Consider the following 21,214-nt stretch of genomic DNA (forward strand, 5'->3'; position numbering starts at 1 on the left):
AAAAGGTTGTCTTCATATTATAGTAGAAGTTCTGAAATTAATTACATATTCTCAGCTTCTTGTGGAGCCATGCAGAGTCATCTTCACACTAGACATTTTCTGTTATGTCATTTCTAACCCTCCCTTCTCCCACCTTGCTTCTGCTCCACCCCCTAAACCAGACAAACAGAGACCATGCAAGGAAGGAGAGTAGTCACTGAGTTCTTAACCTCCTGAAACGTCATCTTCATGCTGGCCAATGTCCACCCTGCCATGTAAGCATGTGCTGGTAAATGTTTAAAAACTGGCTCTCCAAATGCATACACACACATATACATATATGTATATGGAAATATACACACATGTACATTTAATCTATACTGTTTACATTTTCTCCATCATTTTATTAAGCTTAGACAGTCAACAAAACAGTAAATCAAACCTTGATTTTTTTTTGCCAATTTCCAAGATATATGCACACTGAAAAAATACAATTGGCTCTCAAGAAATGGTTCTAGAGCATGCTTCAGCACACCTCTGCAATCTGTAGCCACACCATCCCTACCCTACTTTCCACCTTTTGCCTAAGAACTATAATGAAATCTTCAAAGCCGATGTCCCTGGTAAGTTTTGTAATTTAACCAAACTATTATTCTTCTTACTGTTTTTGTGATTTCTGAGACTGTAACTCACTTTCCTGGCTATCACTAGTTCATCAGAATGGACACTCGGGTAGTAATGGAACTAACTCAAATTTGTGTTTATATCCCCAGAAGTAAACACAGTGCTTGGCACATAATGATTTATAGATGCTTTTAATTCATTTGTTGATTCATTCATTCACTGAAGTCTAATAATTTACTTGTGTTGAAGTACTTGAAATATATATATATATATATATATATATATATATATATATATATATATATATATATATATATATATATATATATATATATATATACCAAGTAAAAATTTCTTCTGCCATTTTGAGAAAAAAAAATAAATATGATTATGAATGTTAGTAAATAATACTAGATTTGAGTGAAAATTCATGATTATGAGCTAATCTGAAAATAAAAATAAAAGTTTTATAAAAATAATTGTTTAATTTTTTAAGGTAATATGGCAAAGAATACTAGGTATGGAGCCTCAGGACCTAAGGTCACATTCTGGATTTGCCAATACCTGCCTCTAAGACCCCAATTAGTCAAGGCATTTGGTCTCAGTTTCCTTATCCGTAAAGTGAGGGGCTAGGCTAAAATATGTTTAATGCCACTTTGAACTCTGAAACTGTAATCCCATGATAAATATTCTTAAAAAAACAAATCCCCACAAATTTCTACAATGATATGAGTAATTGCTAAATAAAAGTATTTGGAATAGCAAATTGTAAATTTAGTCCTGGGCAGCTTTGGAAGTATTTGATTTTAGGGCCTTATATTTTGGTAATGGTGGAATATTGGTAGAAAAAAAATAGTAACCTTGGTTTGGGACCAGAGAGGAATAAAAATGGTGGAAACCAATTTCTTTATCAATTAGTTAGCAAGCTTTCATTGAATATGCGAATTGTTTTAGGTGCTAGCGATACAATAAAAAAGTGAAATAGTCCCTACTCTCAAAGATTTTACATTCTTTTGGGGAGAAAACATGTACATATTTAACAATATTCAGAATAAATCTGTACAGAAGAAATACAAGAGATGGAGGGAAAGGAATAGCAGTAGAGAGGAGAAGGGCTGAAAATGCCTCATATAGGAGCTGGATGCTTGTGCCACATATTGAAGGGAGAGAGGTAGAGATGGATCCAAAGTACATTCAAGGCATAGAGGATCACCAGTGCCAAGGTATGTTAGATGGGAGTTGGAGGATCCATGTGTGAAGAACAGAAAGAAGCCAAACAGAAAGTTTGTCTTAATTGTAGAGTATAAGAAGGGGAGTAAAGTCTAGTGAGCCTAGAAAAAATAGGTTGAGGCTAGGTTGTGAAGTGATTTGAAATCTAAAGAGATAAATTTATATTTTATGCCAGAGGCACAAAAGGTTTTTTTTTAATCAAGCAAAGGAGTTTCATGGTCAGATTTGTACTTAAGGAAATTCATTTTAGTAGCTTTGTGGCAAATGGGTGAGAAAAGGGGAGACTTGAAGCACAGGGGACAATTAGGAAGCCACTGAAATAGTCTAAACAAGAGATGATGAGAGCATGAACTAAGGTAGTGGCTCTGCGAATAGGGAGAATGGGTCAAATGTGAGAAGTGATGGAGAGGTAGAAATGGAGAGATTTGTCAACCATGCTTTGTAGACTTTGTCTCTATTACCGTGACTCTATGTTTTGTTCATTCATCTGGCCATCAACATATGCACACACATACATATTTTAGTTTGGCAGAAGATTTCTTTAAGCTGTTGCTTGGAAACTAATCTGAAACTTCTGGGCTGCTATAATGAATAAAGTTCTATATACAGTGCTATATAAATTATTCTTACTTCACAGTCTGGTTTCTGACCTCATTACTCAGTTGAAATTGTTCTCTCCAGTGCTACCAGTGATCTCTTAATTGACATATTTGATGAATTTTTCTCATATATACTCTCATTTTAACCTCACATGTTAAATCTGGGAGCTAGGTCCTATTATTATTTCCATTTTAAAGCAAAGAAAACTGAATGAGGCAGAGTCATTTTTGAGGCAAAATTCAAACTCGGGTCTTCCTGAGTCCTGGTACAGGACTGTATTCAATACACTACCTGGCTTCTTTTTCTATGAACAAATCATCTAAAGGAAAGGTATCTTAATTCACTGCAGCCAGACACATGTAGTGCCAAGTAAAGCAGGTTTGGTGTTATTGGACTGAGAGCCAGCCTCAGAACCCAGACAACCTGGCCTCAAGTCATGCATCTGACATACATTCTGGCAGTGTTAGCCTGTGTACACAGTCACTTAATCTCTCATTGCTCCAGGTGTTTCTCTAAGATTGTATGTTGCAAAAACAGTACTGCTCTGAACTAGCAGAAAGTTGCCTCACTGGATAATTCCCCATGACAATGAGATCACCAGTCTAGTCCCCATCCCTTATCCAGACAGGGATGGACAAAGTATGTGCAAAGTAGAGAACTGCCCAGGTTACAATAAGCAAGAAAACATAATAAAAGATACTTAAATATTTCTTTTATAGGTGAAGATTTTTTTCCTATCTAGAAAAAATCAATTTTCCATGACATATATAGGCTTTATCTTATGATGTCATGTCGCATGTTTTACGATGAAGGATACACAAAATCCTCCAGGGAACAGCTCCAAAAGACTCATGGTAGAAAAAGCTATCCACATCCAGAGAAAGAATTACAGTCTGAATATAGACTGAAGTAAACTATTTGCTCTCTCTCTCTCTCTCTCTCTCTCTCTCTCTCTCTCTCTCTCTCTCAGTTTTGTTTCTTCTTTCTCATGGTTCATTCCATTGGTTATAATTCTTCTGTACAACTTGACTATTGTGAAAATTAGTTTAATGTGAATGAACCTATAGAACCTATATCAGATTACATACTGTCTTGGGGGGGAGGAGGAGAGGGTGGGGGAGAAAATATGGAACTCAAAAACTTGTGGAACTGAGTGTTGTAAACTAAAAATAAAAAAAATAAATTTTTAAAAAATCATCCAGGGGAGAAAGGAATGATGAGGAACATATAGATGAGGAAATTGAGGCAAAAAGGGTTAAGTGACTTGCCCAGAGTTAAACAGTTAGTGTCTGAGGTCACATAAGTCTTCCTGACTCTAGGTCCGGTACTCTATCCACTGTTGCCACCTAGCTGCCCTGAGTTATTACATAGAAATCATATAGACATCATATTCAGACCACATATTGAAGAAGAAGAGAAAAAAATGGAATAAGGACAGGGAGGTAAAGGAAAATATATCAGAAATAAAGAAGAACAAAAGAAAAGAGAAATGAAAACAAGTTCTGGTTTTAAATTGATAAATTTCACTAGAAAGTTATATCTTTTTTATTGATACTGACATACGGAATTTTTAGTCTTTTTGCAAACAGCAGATACTCTGTCCAATAACAATCAAGCTGATTCTTGAGGATGTAATTCATAGATGATATGCTACTAAAATGGGTTATCAGATTCACTAGTAATTTTAATTTTCTTTAGAATTTAGAAACATATCTTTTGAAACATAGCCCACAAACCTGAAGCTTATGAGGTTGTTCTGTTTCTTGTTTGTCAATTATTTAATCTTCCTTTCTTTTTTAACTGCAAGGTTGTAAAATGTAGAACATTTTGTTTTCTTGGGTTATTTAAAATACATCTAGCTTTTCTTTGACTCCCTGGCACTTAGCACGGAGCCCAGCAAATACAAGGCACTCTAAAAATGATTTTTGACTAGAACACCATGCTCTGTGAACTCATCCACGTGCATAACTTTTCAACAATCCAAGTTGCAATCTATCCATAGCTGCCTGTCCTGTAAGACTCTCCACAGGATCATAAAAAAGTCCTTGGGACATGAAAATGACAATGCATTACTGAAAGATATCCCAGTAAAACCCAAACTCTGCAAAGTTCTGTTGTTGTTCAGTCGTTTCAGCCATGTCCAACTCTTCATGATGCATTTTAAATAACCCAACAAAATGTCCTACATTTCACAACCTTGTGATTAAAAAAGAAAGGAAGCTTAAACAGACAAATGAAAAACAGACCAACCTTACAAGCTTCAGGTTTGTGGGCTGTTTTTCGAAAGATATGTTTCTAAATTCTAAAGAAAATTAAAATTACTAGTGAATCAGATAACCCATTCTTAGTCACTTATCTTCTATAAATTAAGCAACTTGCCTGAAGGTCACACAGATAGTCAGTGTCTGGGGCCAGATTTGGACTCAGGAAGATGAGTTTTCCTGACTCCAGTCTCAGCACTCCATTGCACCACCTAGCTGCCTTGGAAAGTTCTACCACGTTGGAAAGTTTTCAGATATGTTCCTAGCAAAAGATTATTTTCCAAGGACCAACCTAGTTAATGTCATGGAAATTAACAAACAAGAAAACTCCAAAATGGCTCCCAATCCTACACGATCTCCCCTTCTACTTCTGTAACACAGTGGTAGAGTGATGGAACAGGGGCAGAGCATGTGAAAAATTACACCTGTAAATATTACTACAATGAACACAGTATAGTTAAAATATTTCAGCTGAAAAACATTAGAAGTAAGCACACTTACAGCGAGAGATTGGGCAGTAATCCCAAGGAACTAGTGGATTGCCTGTGTAACACCAGGGCCCATGGGCATCATCATCAGGATTGCGGCAGTAATTCTTATTCAGTTTACTAGCATCTGGTTCCCAGAAAGTATGCCTGCATAAAAACATGTCACAAACATCATAAGCTATTCACGCCAAGAAAACAAAATGTTACAAAGGAGACAGCCCATAGTTTGCATTATAGTTCTTAAACTTTCACCACTTATACAAATGTGTATGTATGTTTCAACAGACCCTTTCTTTAGAAACTTCCAATTTAAATTGGAGACATAAAGAATTCAGAAACTTTCATTTTATGTGACTGGAGTCCTTTCGTCTTCAATTGAAATATTTTAGTCAGAGATATAAGAACTGTAGGGCAGATATGCAACTTTTTTATCTGCTTGTTTTGCTATCTATTCCATAACTGCTCCTCTGAAGTGAAGAGAAAGAGAGAATAAAGGCCTCCCAAATGCAAAAGCCTTGAAAGTCAGGGGGAAAAAAGATTTTTTATTTAAAGCCACATATAAATATATGTTTATTTATTTCTTGTGTAAACATTTGTAGATTTTGCATCATTTGTAGTTGTCCAAAGAATATGAATTTAAGTGATAGTGGAAACTGAGATTCAGCCCTAGGGAAATCAAATTACAAAAAGTAAATTATATAGTAAAAATGGAAAACATAATCATCATACTAATTCTGAATTACTTCATACTTCTTCATGTTCATGAAATGTAATAGTACTGAGGAGTACGGTAAGACCTACTGAAAAGTGTTATTTGAGTAAGATTTTGATATATATGTATTTTACTACACATATTACTTCTTTTGTTTTGTACTTTGATTTTTTTAGTCTTCATTTTTATTTAATATTTTAGTTTTCAACATTGATTTCCACAAGATTTTGAGGTACAAAATTTCTCCCCATTTCTACCCTCCCCCCATTCCAAGATGGCATATATTCTGATTGCCTCGTTCCCCAGTCAGCCCTCCCTTCTGTCACCCCACTCCCCCGACCCGATCCCCTTTTCCCCTTACTTTCTTGCAGGGCAGTATAGATTTCTATGCCCCATTCCCTATGTATCTTGTTTCCCAGCTGCATGCAAAAAACAACTTTTTTTTGAGCATCTGCTTTTAAAACTTTGAGTTCCAAATTCTCTCCCCTCTTACTAGACATATTTCTAATGGTATCTTCAGCGTAAAGCCATTATTGAGTAAATAATTTGGTACATAAGACCTCCAATAGCTTGCCTATTCAAGCATCCCCCCTCTTCTAAATTTTAATCCTCTTCTTATCCACTGCCTCCTTCCTTGCTATGTACAAACATGCCCATTATCTTCCCTACCCTTAAGACTATCACTGGATCCTGCCAAGCCTTGAATGTATCCTGTAAATCTACATTTCCCCAATGCCTAAAAAAAAGACAGTCTACCATCATTGTCTCTATTTTATCACCTCCCATTTACTTCTTAATGCCACTGAAATTTCTCTTTTCAAGATCACCAATGAAGGAAGGAAAGAAGGACCAAATGTCTAAGACTTAATTAAGAAAATAAACAAACTAGGAGTTATCCTCAACTCTTTCCTCTTTGTACTGGTCCCTTTATATCCAGTCAGTGTCTGAATGTTGTTCATTTTACCTCCACAACATCCCATCTTCTTTACTTATGTGTCTGCCATACATGTGTCAGGCCCTTCTTATTTCTCATCTAGACTACTGAAATGTCCTCCTTGCTGATCTTCTTACCAGTCTCTCCCTTCTCCAATCCATTTTCATCATAGCTGCCAAACATACATTAATTATGCACATATTATATATTAGGTACCGTGCTATGTGCTAGGAATACAATAAAAAGCAAAAATACTGGCTCTGCTCTCAAGGAGCACTCATTCTAATGGAAGAAACAATATTTAAAAAAACTGCACATACGAAATATAGACAGTAATGTCAAGGGAAAGGCACTAGCAGTGAGGTAAGGAAGGATGGGAGAGTAAGGGACACCAGAAGAAGGTAATATTTGAACTGAGTCTTGAAGGTGGTGGAGGTAAGAAGGAAAATATTTCAGGCATGGGAGACAGCCAGTAAAAAGGTCCATAATGACCTTATCTCTCCCCTGCTCTAAGAGTTTTAAAGGCTCCTTGTTGCCTTTAGGGTTGGTCAGCTAGATGGTGCAGTGGATAGTGTGCTGGGTCTCCAGTCAGGAAGACTCATCTTCCTGAGTTGAAATCTGGCCTCAGACACTTAGTATCTTTGTGACCCTGGGCAAATTACTTCACCCTGTCTGCCTCGGTTTCCTCATTTGTAAAATGAGCCGGAAAAGGAAATAGCAAACCATTCCAGTATCTTTGCCAAGAAAACTCAAATGGGGTCACAGTGAATCAAATACAACTGAATAACAACAAAAAAATTGCCTTTCAGGTAAAATACAAATTCTTTTGCATTTAAAGTTTTACACAGCCTGGCCTCAACCTATGTTTCTAGAACAAGTTCACATCAATCACCCTAATTTACTCTACATGCCAGACAAATTGTTTTAGGTGCTGCTCCTCAACATAGCATTCCCTGATCTTCCTTCTTTTGTACAAGTGTACAATTTTGTACAATTCCATGCCTGGAATTCTTTCCCTTCTTAGTTCCATCTCTTGGAATATCTAACTGTATCGAAGACTGAACTAAAGTGCCAGTTCCGACATAAGAAGGCTTTTCCTGATTCCTCCCTATTGTTTGCACTTTTCCAACCCCCTCCTCCACTTTAGAATGTAAACTATCAGAAGTCTCTCTTTTCGTTTTTGTCCTTTTAGCCTCAGTGCCTAGAACAGTACCTGGCATGTAGCAGGTCCTGAAGAATGTCTCCTGATTTGAAAGAGAAAGACCACACGAAGTCTTAAATCCCACATTTCTGCCATTATCATGCCCCTTCTCCTCCCATTCCTGATGTCCAAATTCCAAGATATTCTTATGTGCAGTCTCTGTCCTATACACCCAGGGTTGCCATTTGCTAATTTTCATGACAGTGGGAAGATGTCAGTCATATGTAGTAAGTAGTAGAACAGGCATCCAAACCTAGCCCCTCTGACTCCAAACACAGCTCTCTTTTCACTCTCTCACACTGCCTCTACATTTATACTTTTCACAGTTCAGAGTACAGACTCAATCACACACTATATTTTTTAATCCATGTTTGTGCTATTCCCATATGTTGTTTACTCTATACATAAAATTGACTCACCGGTGTAAATCTTCCATATTCTTGTCCCACATGGAACAAGTCAGCCCAGATCTTGTTTTGGATAAATTTCCCATGTAATTCTTGCCATTTCCACGATAACAGTCTAATTTTTTTTTAAAAAAGACAAAAGTATGAGGAGATAATCATTGAAGAAATTTATGGCAGGATGTAAGGAAAATTATTCCTTTAAAAGCACTCAACTGAAAATAACAAAATGCAATAAAAAACTATTTACAAATAAATTGTTTACGATATACATGACACAGAATACAAAATTCCTACTCAAAGCCCAAGTCCTTTAACCTGGAAAAATTATATGCTGCTTTTTCTAAAAGCTAAATTGAGGATCTAAACAAGTTCACTGATTTTCTATATTAAAAATAAGTAAATATGAATTTAAGAATCATTGCAGCAATAAAACCAATAAAAGTTTCTAGCATGAATTTTTTAATGTCATTATATTAAGAATTAGAAAAGCCTATAGTAGATAGAGCACTAGACAAGGAATCCAGACGTCAGGGCTCTAGTTCCGTCTGTGCCATTGGTTCTTTGGGCAAACTTGGGCAGGTCACTCTAGAGCCATGGCTTCTTAAACTTTTGGTGTGTTTGTGTCATAGACCTCTTTGGCTCTCTGGTGACACTTACATGCTCTTTGTCAGATGGATGTTTTTAAGAAAAAAATCACAATTGAAGGAAATGGTAATAGTGAAAAATAAAGATTATATATTGTGTATACATGCATACATATGCATATATTATATATATAATATATATGTACATATATATTATGTATATATAATTTATTTATTTCCTATCCAAGTTCACAGACATACTCACACACCCTTCGCTCCCATTAAATTCATTTTATATACCTGGGGGAGGGGAGATTGGACATAATGTCAAGAACCTCTCATCTATTTTATGTTTAATATCCTTTCAATGCTAACAGTTCTAGGGAATTCTAAAGTATTTTCTAACATTTTTAGTTGTAGTCAAATGAGTGGCATGCTTAGTCTTAATATTTGTCTGGGCATTTATCTTAATGCCACTTATTGTTAGTTAACTTTGTGTATGTACATCTCCCCAACTACATTCCTTAGAAATAGGGAATATATCTTCCATGCCTTTTTTATCTCACACTTTACCTATCATAGTAATTTATCCCAATTAGTTGCTTGATGTAAATTGGCTGATTATTTGATTAATAATAATAGCTAATATTATGTAATGCATACTCTGTGACAGTCACCATGTGAAGTACTTTACAGATATCTCATTCCATCCTCACAACAACCTTGGGAGTTAGGTGCTGTTTTACCCATTTTACCAATGAGAAAACTAAGGACAATGGTAGTTAAGTGACCTGCCCAAGGTCACACAGACAATAACTGAGACCAGGTTTGAACTCAGATCTAGGAAGATGTCAGACTCAACACTCTATCTACTGAAATATATTCTTTTTCTTGTATTTACTTATGTGTGTACTTATCAATGTATCCACCCTGCCATCCTGTGTAGAATGAAGGTAAAGACTGTTACATTTTTTATTTCGATCTCCAAAATGTAGCAGGGTGCTTTGTATGCAGTAGGTGCTCAATAAGTATTTATTGAATATATTTTTCTGCAAATTGGTCTCTGTCTTTAATATGCTTTTCTGCTTTTCTTGCAGCCTTTCTTAGATGATTAATTTGTAAAGAACAAGGATCTTACCTGTGTAGATCTCTTTGTGCTATGTATGTTTAACAGTCCACACATTATGCTTAGTTAGACATTCAATATAAGAAAAAAATAATTATAATACTGTTTTGGGAAACTGGGTTCCATTTAACTGAAGTTTAATTGGAAATTTTTTCCAACATTATTGTTGAAAATGTTTCTTAAATATATTATTAAAACTAACTGAGTATATAAAAAATAATCTGATCTTGAATTAAGATGATCTTAGAGTGCCTTACAGTTATCATTTGAAAATGAACTATCATTAACCTATGTTGCAGAATCAGAAACTATGACATTGGTCTCTGCTGTCACTAGAACATACTATGATAAAAAAAATCAGGTAATATCAACTTTTTATTATAATTGAATATAACATAAATGCATTTTGATGATAATTAAATATTAACTTATCCAAGATGAGCATTTCTAAACTTTGTGTTTAGTCCCACAGGTTTTCTTTGTCCTCTATTCTTTTCCCTATAGAGGACTCCTTAAGAAAACTTAAGTGTGTGAATTTGACTTACTGGATAGTTAATTCATGAAGCTTTTTACGAAAATTCCCCATCAATGTGACAGAAAGTTGGAAAATAAATGCTTTTTTCCCACCAGAAAACTGTTTTGCTACTGTTGAAACAGTTCCTGAGCCAAAAATAAGTGTTTTGTACAGTTCTTATTTGGGGATATCCCAAAGAATTCAAAAAATAATGAATTTCAATATTAAATCAAAATCTTTTACATGATATAATTTCATTATATTTTAATAAAATGTAAATCCTAATTATGATGAGATTATGTACATCTCTAGCATCTCCATATAGATCTTAATCTCCAAATCTATTTCCTACCCCAACTTCTTCCTAGAATTCCAATCAGTTATTCAATTAATCAATCAACAAATTTCTCTTAAGTACTTACTATGTACCAAGCATTGGGGATGCAAAGCAAAAGCAAAAAATCAAAGAATTCAGACCATATCTAAATTAGACCATATGAGATGAGTGCTGGTGGAAAGTAACTCATATTTTCAATTGCCTATTGAATACTTCCGCCTGAAATGTTCTATTGGCGCATTCAAACTGAACATGCCTCAAAGTGAACTCAACACCTCTCACTTAAAACTGCCCTTCCTCCAAACTTTATCTCCATTAATGATATCACAAGCCTCCCAGTCTCTCAGATTCTCAGGCTCATAAGCTCTCAATCATCTTTTGATTTTCTTTCTCCGTTAGCCCATCCATTCAATCAACCATGCTGGTTCAGGGTCCTCCTCTTTGCTCACCTAGATTATTACGATAGCTTTCTAATTGGTCTTGTTTCCATTCTATCTCCTCTGCAGTCCATCACTACCTGAGTAATCTATCTTTCCTATGCACTTCTATTATCACTTTAGGGCTAGTAAAAAGCTTTCAATGACTACCTATTGTCTATCAAAGAAAGTTTATGCTCCTTTTTCTGGTTCTCCAACATCTAGATCTCACATGTTACCTAACTCTGTCTCTTCACTTCCTTTCAAGCATTTTTCATTCCAGCCAGAAGACCTCCCCATCTCCTTTTCTCCTCTTGATTCCTCCTATTCTGAGACTTTGATCATATCACGGTTCATGCATAACTGAGACTCTTTCTCTAATCCCCAACTTCTATCTTTGTTGAAGTCCTTTCCTTCAATATCCAATTCAGAATCCACCTCTTTCAAGAAGTCTTCCATATCCTCCAAGTGCAAGCGAGCACTGCCTCAGCAGTTCTCTTACAATATAGCACTTTCTATGGCTCTTATTAGCCGTCATCACATTTCTTCCTTATAGCTATGTATTCATGAACATCAGGTCATATTCCCCATGCCCATCTCATTACACTGCAAACTCCCTGAAAGTGGTGGCATTCTTCTCTTTGTATTCCTAGTGCTTAGCACAGTGCCTTGGAAACAGTAAAGGCTTAATCAATGTTTGTCAAATTGAAGTGAACACACTGCATATGTGTCTTAAAGCAGCTTAATGTAAATCCAAGGCTCATATAGGAATAGTATTAATTTCACCCTAACTACTGGTGCCTCTTTCAAAACAAATCTATGTGAACAAAACAGTTAAGTAGAAAACACAGATGTTATCAAACCCCCTTTTAATATTTCAACTTCTTGCTCTGACCATTACAAGAACATCTAATGAACAGTAAAACTGATTGGAGATTCAATTGCTTTCCCATCCACAACTCCTCCTTTCACAGCTGCTAATGAGCAGTGACACTGAGAAGATGGCGCTAGAAGATGGAAGGAGGGTTAGTAAAAGCAATGACTGTCATTCTTCTCTCTGTATTCCCAGTGTCTACCATAGTGTCTTGAGAACCATATTAAGAAATATATTGGTCAGATTGAATTAAATACACTGGACATGTGCCCTTAGGCAGCCTAATATAAATGCAAGTCTCATACAGTGGTATAGAAAGCACTAAGGTAAATTCCATAGACTGATCTTGGTTATATCCTGGACAATTCAGACATGATTATGCCATATCATACTTGTCTGTCTACATAGCTGTCTATAGATAGAAATATGTATCTGTTTATTCTTGCAAACATATATTTGCATATATACATGCATATATACCTATACATATACATAAATACATACATACTATATATGTAAAAATATACACACATACTATAGAAAGAGGTTCTTAAACTTATTTAGCCTACCGCCCCCTTTCCAAAAAAAAAAATTAATCAGTGCCCCTCCTGGAAATCTACTTTCTTTTTGTTTTGTTTTTGAAATTTGTGTCACTTCAAAAAATATTAATTTTTAAGTGATGCATCTTAAATTTAATAATTTATTATAAATTTGTGGGGGCTTTCCTGCATTGTAATTTTGATGATGCAATATTGTGTCATGTAACCATATAGTATCATATTGTAAACAAGTCATTACATACACACATTCCTGCTAATACATGGTAGACTTCCTGACAATGGGCAACATGCTTGCCTGCCAATACTTGCATTTTAAGACCTGTTAGAGGACTTGACCACTGATGGGTTATAACTTTCATTTTGTGTGTTTATTTGGACAATAATGTAATCACTACAACTTTAACTCTATTATACAACAGATGAAGTATGTATGAATGGTTTTTCAAAATTCTCTTATCTTTCCTTCTTTCCTTATGCTTTCCCTGCCCCCATATTTTATTCAGTGCCCCCCAATTGCACCTGAGGCTACTGCCACCCCCCTGCATCATTCCAGTACCCCCCAGAGGGTAGTATTACCCATTTTGGGAACCTCTGCAAATAGACTGACAGGAATGGGGGCCGTACCTGTGAATTCATTGCTATAGGGAAGTCCTTAGATGGGAGGAACCTCTCAATCAATGTATACTGGTATCTTCTCTGTAATTATAGTCTATATAGTAATTATATAGAGAGTTGCCTAGAATATTAAGAGGCTTGGCTAAGATCATACTACTATTATGTGTCAAGGATGGAACTTGAGCCTAGAATCTTCCTGGCTTCTAAACTGTCTCTCTCTGCACTATAAATAAATAAATAGATGGATAGTTACAGATGAATAGATAGATCATAGATATATGAGACAGACCAATATAAAATATAAACATGTACACGCTATTTTGTATAGATACACTGATAGCACCTGTCATCAATTCTGTCCTCAGTTTACTCACTCTTACCTAATTTAGTTATACACAAAATATATAATGATCCTGTACCTTGTTGACTTGAAACATCACATTTTGGAATCTGGGAACAATAGCCAATTCGAATGTTTGGATCTGTTGTAAAACACCAGGGTGATTCAGCCCCATCTGGATTTCGACAGTAATTTTCTCTTAAATCTCTATGAAAAAATAATCATTTTACTGTAAATCAGAAGTTTCATGTTCATGAAGTCAATACTATAATACTTCTAAAAATGCAGAATGTATGTGATGGATAAATGAAATCCAATGTATAAAGAATTCCTGAGATATAATTTGCAGCATTTTTAAAGACAAGTGTAAGTTTGTGTCAAATACATCTTTATTTACATTGTGTTAAGCTGAGAAGGGCCATAGTTAATGGTGATAATGTATTTGATGGGTAAGGCATGTTATTCCTTTAAATATATTTTAAGAAGCAGTACAATATAGAAGAGAATTGAATTGAGTCTGTAAATACTTTTGAAATTATGGAAGTTTTTAAATGGGAATATAAATATAACTCAATAAATTCAACAAATATACAATAGGGCTTATACAATTCTCCCCTTTCAACTTTTGTACATTTTCACAAACTTTCTCCCATACCTAGAAGAGACTCCTTCCATATCTATATCAATAACCTTACCTTCCTTCAAAGCCCAGTTCATGTGCCACCTCTTCCATGAAGTCTCTGATTCTTTCAACTAGAAGTAATTCTTTCTTTTTGAAACCCCATGTATTTTTGTTGACTTCTTCCATACACTTATCACTGTTTAATTTGTATTAAAATTTTTGTGCCTGCCCTAATCTCGCATTAGATTATAAGCTCCTTGAAGGCATGTGCTATCTTTTGTTTTATTTCTATTTCCAGTGCCTTGTGTATACCTAAATTTTGATGGATCTACAAAAAATTGAATCTTTTCTTTATCAGTCCATAAAAAGCTCTGCATAGTAGCTATCTAAAAAACTGGATGACTTCCATATTTTTGTTAATAATAATGGAAGCCAATATAGCACTTGTACTGTTCATCTTTTGACTACAACTCTCACTTTATGATTGGGCTACTACCTTTTCTGGTCATGCATATCCTTGATGATATTTTTATAACACATATACTATATATACAAGCCATTGTTGGTAATATGCCTGCTTATGTCTACCAGGGATCTCTTCATTACTCTTTGGGATTCCTACAATTTTGATTCTTCTGAGATTATGGTTTTCTATAATTTGTAGAAATAGAGGCATTCTTAGTCTGATAAGGATTGAACTAGATCACCTTCACATTCCTTTTCAGTATTTATATACTGTGATATTGGTATTTAGAAGCAGTTAAGTGGTACAATAGATATAACACCAGGTCTAGAATCAGGAAGACCTGAATTCAAATATAGCCTTAGATACATACTAGCTGTGTGACCATGGGCAAGTCACTCAACCACCTTCTGCCTCAGTTTCCTCAACTGTAAAATGTGAATCATACTAGCACCTACTTTACCAGGGTTGTTTTGAGGATCAAATAAGATAATATATATTAATACATGGGTTTCCCATATTACTTGTCACATAGCAGATGTTTAAAAATGCTTACTCCTATTATTACCACTAAACAATGGGCTTTGACAGCAAAGAGGAGCTTGGCATCATTAAAAATGCCTTACAGTTTCTGAAATGTAATCCAGCTCCCCTTCTTCTGCCTATTCAACTCTGGGACCAACTCAGGATTCATCTCTTGATTCTCTTCAAGATACACACCTATACACATTTACTTATGCATTTCATAAGTTCAAAGTTTGGGTTTTATCGTCTAGCATAGAAGTGACTGTGTATTTTAAATACTAGTATTTAAGTGATTGTACAACTCATTTACGAGAACCTAAAGTGTTACAGAGCTCTAAGGAATCATTGAAAGTTTATCTGTGATCAGGAGCATCTAGAGAACCTCGTAATCAATAGTGAATTTCTGTTATATCTGGGTTCTGTATACAGATGCCTCCATGAGTCTGGCAAATGCCTTTAGAGAACTGTTACCTATGTTACTCTGTTACCTCTCACATGGCAGTTACTTTAAAAAATATTTTTAACATATTAACTTCTTTATTTTATCAGTGACTTAAACTAGGAAAGTAAATACTGTAATAAATATAGAAAGTATGCTGAAATCCTCAATGGATAAATATAATTTTATGTAATTTTAAAAAATACTTTCAAAATTGTAATTAAATGCTCAACAACCAAATATAGTTTTGAAAATGTACACTTCTGGGAATTTTTCCTTATTTCTTTGCTTTCATAGACATTACAAGTCAGTGAAAACTAATTTTATTATAAGATTTTTTATTTCAAAAAAAATTCAGAAGCACTTCAAAGTTTATTGCACAATATGATTTTTAAAAATTTAAGTGATTTTATGTGGCATAATCACTCATTTACATCTAAGAGGCCTACCTGAAATAGAGAATTGTTTAAAGGAAAGAACTTGCAATTGGCTATAATATACAACAGTGAAGCTACCATATCATCAACCCACTTTCAGGTTGGCAACCACTCCTACTACATCTCTCATTTCATTTCTCTGAGTTCCTTAAGTCTTAGCACAGACTGTTTCATTTAAGGATGTAAGAACATTGATGGCCAAAGTTTCAAACTCATTGAATGGCATGTGTTCATAATTTGAGACCAACTCAAGCCTTTGGCTGTTCTAACCCTTATGAAAAAGCCAATTATTAAGAAAAAATTAATAAGAGTAAAAGTCTCTTTCTCTGTGACACCACATACTTACATTTTGATAAATTATGTGTGAGCACAAAAAGTGTATATTAAATTTCACATAAAATGTGCTTAGTTTACAATTTTAAATAAATAAGTATTTGGTGAAATAAGATTTGTTTTTTTTTATTTGACCCAAAATAACTAAATGAAAGCATTAGGTACACAGGAACCTTGCATATTTGCCAATGCCAAATTTTGTATAGTGTCTGAGGTGAGTGTCTAAATCTGGAAACACCTCATTAATCGAGGTTGGGCTAGAAAAGAAGACTAGACTCACCCTGATATTTTTCCTGAATTCTTTCCTCTCTATTGAAACATGAATTGTTTACAGCTGCTAATGAAGTGGGAATAAAGGGAAGAGGTAATTATGTGATTCATATTGCTTCATCACAAACGGTATCATTAAACAATATATCTTTGGCAAAGCTCTCATTTAGAAAAAAGATTCAGCATCTGGAAGAAAGAGCATTTTAATGGCACTAAAATTTGATGTAAAGTATTTCAAAAGTAATAAAAAACTTACCAATGTGCTACATTCTGCCAGGCTAACACACTACTAACAGATGAACTCATGAATAATCTATGACAAAATCTTAGGCTAGACAATGTGGCTTTCATTCTTTATTTTAAATTTTTTGTTTGCCTTTGTCTTAGTAAATTAAAGGATAATTCTTCATGAAATAATAGTTCAAAGGAAAAGAATCTGACTTGAATTTCTTAGACCCCGATTACTACTTTGACCTTCATAATTCACATGGATATAAAATATATGGACTCAGTTCATATGCTCATTGAAGGAAAAGTCACTTGGATGTTTATCACATAGTATATACAATAATCTCTTAAATATACATCATAATCTAACATTAATCTGGCATAATTTTAAGTGTTTCTCCTTTTCTCTTTTATAAGTATCTTTTGTTTTTCCATTTTGATTTTAACTTCTAATTTTGTGTCATCTTGGTCAGTTATAATGGATGATTCATTATGTAGACATGGAATGGGGGAAGATTGGGGGTGGGGCACTAACCAGTGAACAATAACAAAACAAGAAGCTTAGTATGAGCTCCGCAGCCAACACAGGCAAATTGTCTTTGAATATACATATGCGTGTGTGTATAGTATGTGTGTATATGTGTGTATAGCAGACTGACTAAATTACTTAATATCTCTGTTACTTAAACCTGCCAGTTTAAGCTCAAAGATTTATTTCTTGAAATACTAGAATTAAAAATGTATCCAAAGCATTTAGGTTTTAAGGAAAAAAAAGATCAAAAGTATTCTTAATCAAAATTTAATTACAACAAAGTCAAAGAACATTACTTACAGGTATTATATTTAATAAAGAGAAGACAGTATGTTACATTTTCAAAAGCAATCATTTTATCTTCTAGTAACTAAGTAGCCAGTTTAAATATACGTGGCAATATTGTCTATTTTACCAGAAAAGGAAAGTAGAATATAATTAATTTCGTTAAACGTTATATCCATATCATAGCAATTGGTTTCTTTGGCTTAAATTGTTCAAATAATTACTTTAGTTTCCCATTTAACATGGCTTGCTTGGATTTACTCTGAGAAATTTATTTGGGCTTTAAATATTTGTTTATACTTAATTTTTATCATAGTTTTCAAAAGTAAATGCTTCCTATACTACAAAATTATGTCTGAAAAAGGAAGTCTCACTCCCTTTTGTGGGAAAAAAAATCCAAAGAACACTTTTCTCCAAAGTGATTTGCAAACTCAAGAAAACACCTAAAAATTGGCATCCTTGCCATCCTTTGTTATCAAAACATGCATGCAGAGGGGAAAAAAGGTTTATGACCAAAAATGTTAAAGTTGACTTTCTTGTCTCCTCCTGTTCAAAGGACAAACTGGCGTAACAGTAATATTTTTCATCAAATTATACATACTTGCACTTGAAGTTCTCAGGAGTTATATCATGCTGATGAGGATATTGGGAGTCCCAGCGCTGGCACAGAATTCCATTCCATATTGTGTTCACAGCACCTCGATAACCTTCTCCTTGACCTCTGACACAGTGGGTTGTTTCCATAGGAATATCACTATTATTCATAGTACTATGAGCTATTTAAAACAAAGGAAGGACAGGAAGTACTGTTGTTACACATCATTGCCTTGGGCGCTCTTTCAAAGTCCATTTATATTGTTGGTGTATTCTTACCATTTTAGAAAGTTCTTAAAGTATTTGAGTTGAATCATAACACCAAATAACAGTTATAAATAGTATAATGCATTCATGTTTTCCCATGAATCCAAATCCTAGAAGGTCTACCACTGGGTACTTTCCTAAAGGCAAAATATATATATATATGTGGATATATGTGGGTATATACATACATACATACATACGTATGCATATATATGTGTACATATGTATATATACATATATAACATATTACAGTTGCACAGTACTAAAAATAAGTTTCTCTGATGCTCAAAATTATGAAGTTTTTAATGTGTTTACGCATGATCTTGCCTCTAACAAAATAATTAATACAGTCTGTAAACTCCATAGGAATTCATACTTACCAAAGTCCTAATGTAACTTTTTGCTAGTGTTTTAAAGAGCATACTTTAAATGTTCCTTTCACTCATGTTTAAACTCTGTTGTATCTGTTAACATTAATTTCTTCAGTCTCTTTCTAAGATCTTCTGCAGTACTTACCATTTTTCTTGATGGTTATGAAACTAACAGAATAAAAATGAACAAAATTCAGTTTCTACCACAATTTATGATCTTTGTTTTTGCCATTACATTGATTGAGTTCATAAAAATAAATAACTGTCTACCACTTTGAAAATATGACTTACAAACTATAGAAGAACTATATTTGATACTTTTCCAAATTATTATTTATGGACATTTCTTAAGTCTATCTACTCTAGGCCATTTACCCTTCTTTGTTCTAGAACTACCTATATCTATGTATTTTCCCTAATTCTGGCATGTTTCCCTTTATGAATGCCAGGGGGTAAATGTGGAATGCAGGGATCTAAGTCAAAGTTAATGGAGCAGGTTTAAACACCCCAGTCAGCTCTGCTTCTCTAGGTTCTCCTGAATGAGAGATAAGCAGAGAACCATAGTAATGTTCTACATCAGAATTTCACATCTGTACTCCAATCCTGAACCACAATTGCAGAGAAAAGCCAAATCAAATGTGGCTTCAGCAATGGAGAACTGAAAGGGATTTGCCTTGTTATTGGCCTCTTGTCCTTACCTGATCCTTAAGTATAATGTATGCTCCTTGAGGTCAGGAATTGTTTCATTTTTGTTTTTACATCCTTTGCACCCATAGTAGCACTGTGTGTGTGACCAGAAGGCTATTGGAATAAACACTTGTTCATTAACTAATAATTGCAAAACTTTTTGCATAAGCATTTAGAGGTTACAACTCTTCTTTGTCATTTTTATTTATTTCTATGTTGGAAGACAGTTTTCAATTTGGGGGGTTATTCTCGGAAGAGATCACAACCTGGGCCTAACCTGCCCTTCCAGCCTTGGTATCCCTGTCCCGCACTCTATGGTGCAGTCAAAGTGTCCTCCTTATTGTTCTTTATATAATACACTCCGTCTCCCATCCCCACCCCTGTGCACTGGGTATCCTCCATGCCCAGAATGCATTCTCTCCTCCCCTCTACATTTTGGAAACTTTTGTTTCCTTTAAGACTGAGCTGAAGAACCCCTATCTATATGAAGCCTTTCTGGATTTACTCAGTTTCTAATGCCCTTCCTCCCCAAACTCAGTGATTTTTATTTTGTTTATAGTCTGTATATACCTTTGTATTCATGTTTCTTCTAATAGAATGTAAGCTAGTCAAGAGCATGGACTGTTCCATTTTTGTCTGTGTATCCCTAGAATTTTGCACAGTGCTAGACAAGTATCAGGTGCTTAATAAATGCTTGTTGACTGAATATGACTGAAGTTTTAAGTAGGAAACCCATTTTACTTTGAAACAAAAGAGATCTGAGACTAATTAATAGTACAAAATCATTTTTATTATACTATGGAATGCATTATGTAGTTTTCTGATACTAAAATTGGTTTGCAATTTCTACCTACATACCACATTATAGCAGAATGACATATATACCAGAGACAGATTAGGTAATATAGAGAAGGCTGTAGCCTTGGTATTTAAAATACTCTTTTAATAGACAAAGAGACAGTGAGTACATAATTGACAAATAAGATAATCAAGAGCTGGTTGTACATGGAACCCAGTCCTAAAATGCAGCTAATACAAGACCAGCAAATGGAAGAATAAAAATATTGGTATCTGTGCAAGTGACATCCATATGTCGATGCTAGTCAATTTGCTGTTACACGAGTTTAGTGATATTGATCAACAAGGCTTTGGAGCTAATTAGTACTACTGTCAACAGAACTGGAACATCTATATTACTTCAAATCTATAGACAACTGGATTTCTAATGTTTTAAATTAGCTATAAATGGATTAAAAGGTAGCATGGGTTCAGTGGAAAGAGGTCTAGTTTAGGAATGAAAAGTCCCACCTCTGACACTTACTACCTGTATGATCTTGGGAAAGTCATTTAACCTCAATA

At 34.6% G+C, this 21,214-nt stretch overlaps 1 protein-coding gene across 3 annotated transcripts in view; it reads right to left on the bottom strand.

Annotated features, from left to right (window-relative positions):
- The window catches only part of HGF (hepatocyte growth factor), a 103,456-nt gene that overhangs the window by 17,261 nt on the left and 64,981 nt on the right, over positions 1 to 21,214 (bottom strand). For all 3 annotated transcript variants that reach the window (XM_036760345.1, XM_036760344.1, XM_036760343.1), the window contains exons 8-11: positions 18,538 to 18,712; positions 13,882 to 14,009; positions 8,449 to 8,551; positions 5,196 to 5,329 (exon numbers count right to left, since the gene is read on the bottom strand). In XM_036760345.1, coding sequence (XP_036616240.1) covers positions 5,196 to 5,329; positions 8,449 to 8,551; positions 13,882 to 14,009; positions 18,538 to 18,712 — 540 coding nt within the window. The remainder of the gene's footprint in view (positions 1 to 5,195; positions 5,330 to 8,448; positions 8,552 to 13,881; positions 14,010 to 18,537; positions 18,713 to 21,214) is intronic.

This window comes from Trichosurus vulpecula, chromosome 5 (assembly GCF_011100635.1).
Source record: "Trichosurus vulpecula isolate mTriVul1 chromosome 5, mTriVul1.pri, whole genome shotgun sequence".
Taxonomy (NCBI): Eukaryota; Metazoa; Chordata; class Mammalia; order Diprotodontia; family Phalangeridae; genus Trichosurus; species Trichosurus vulpecula.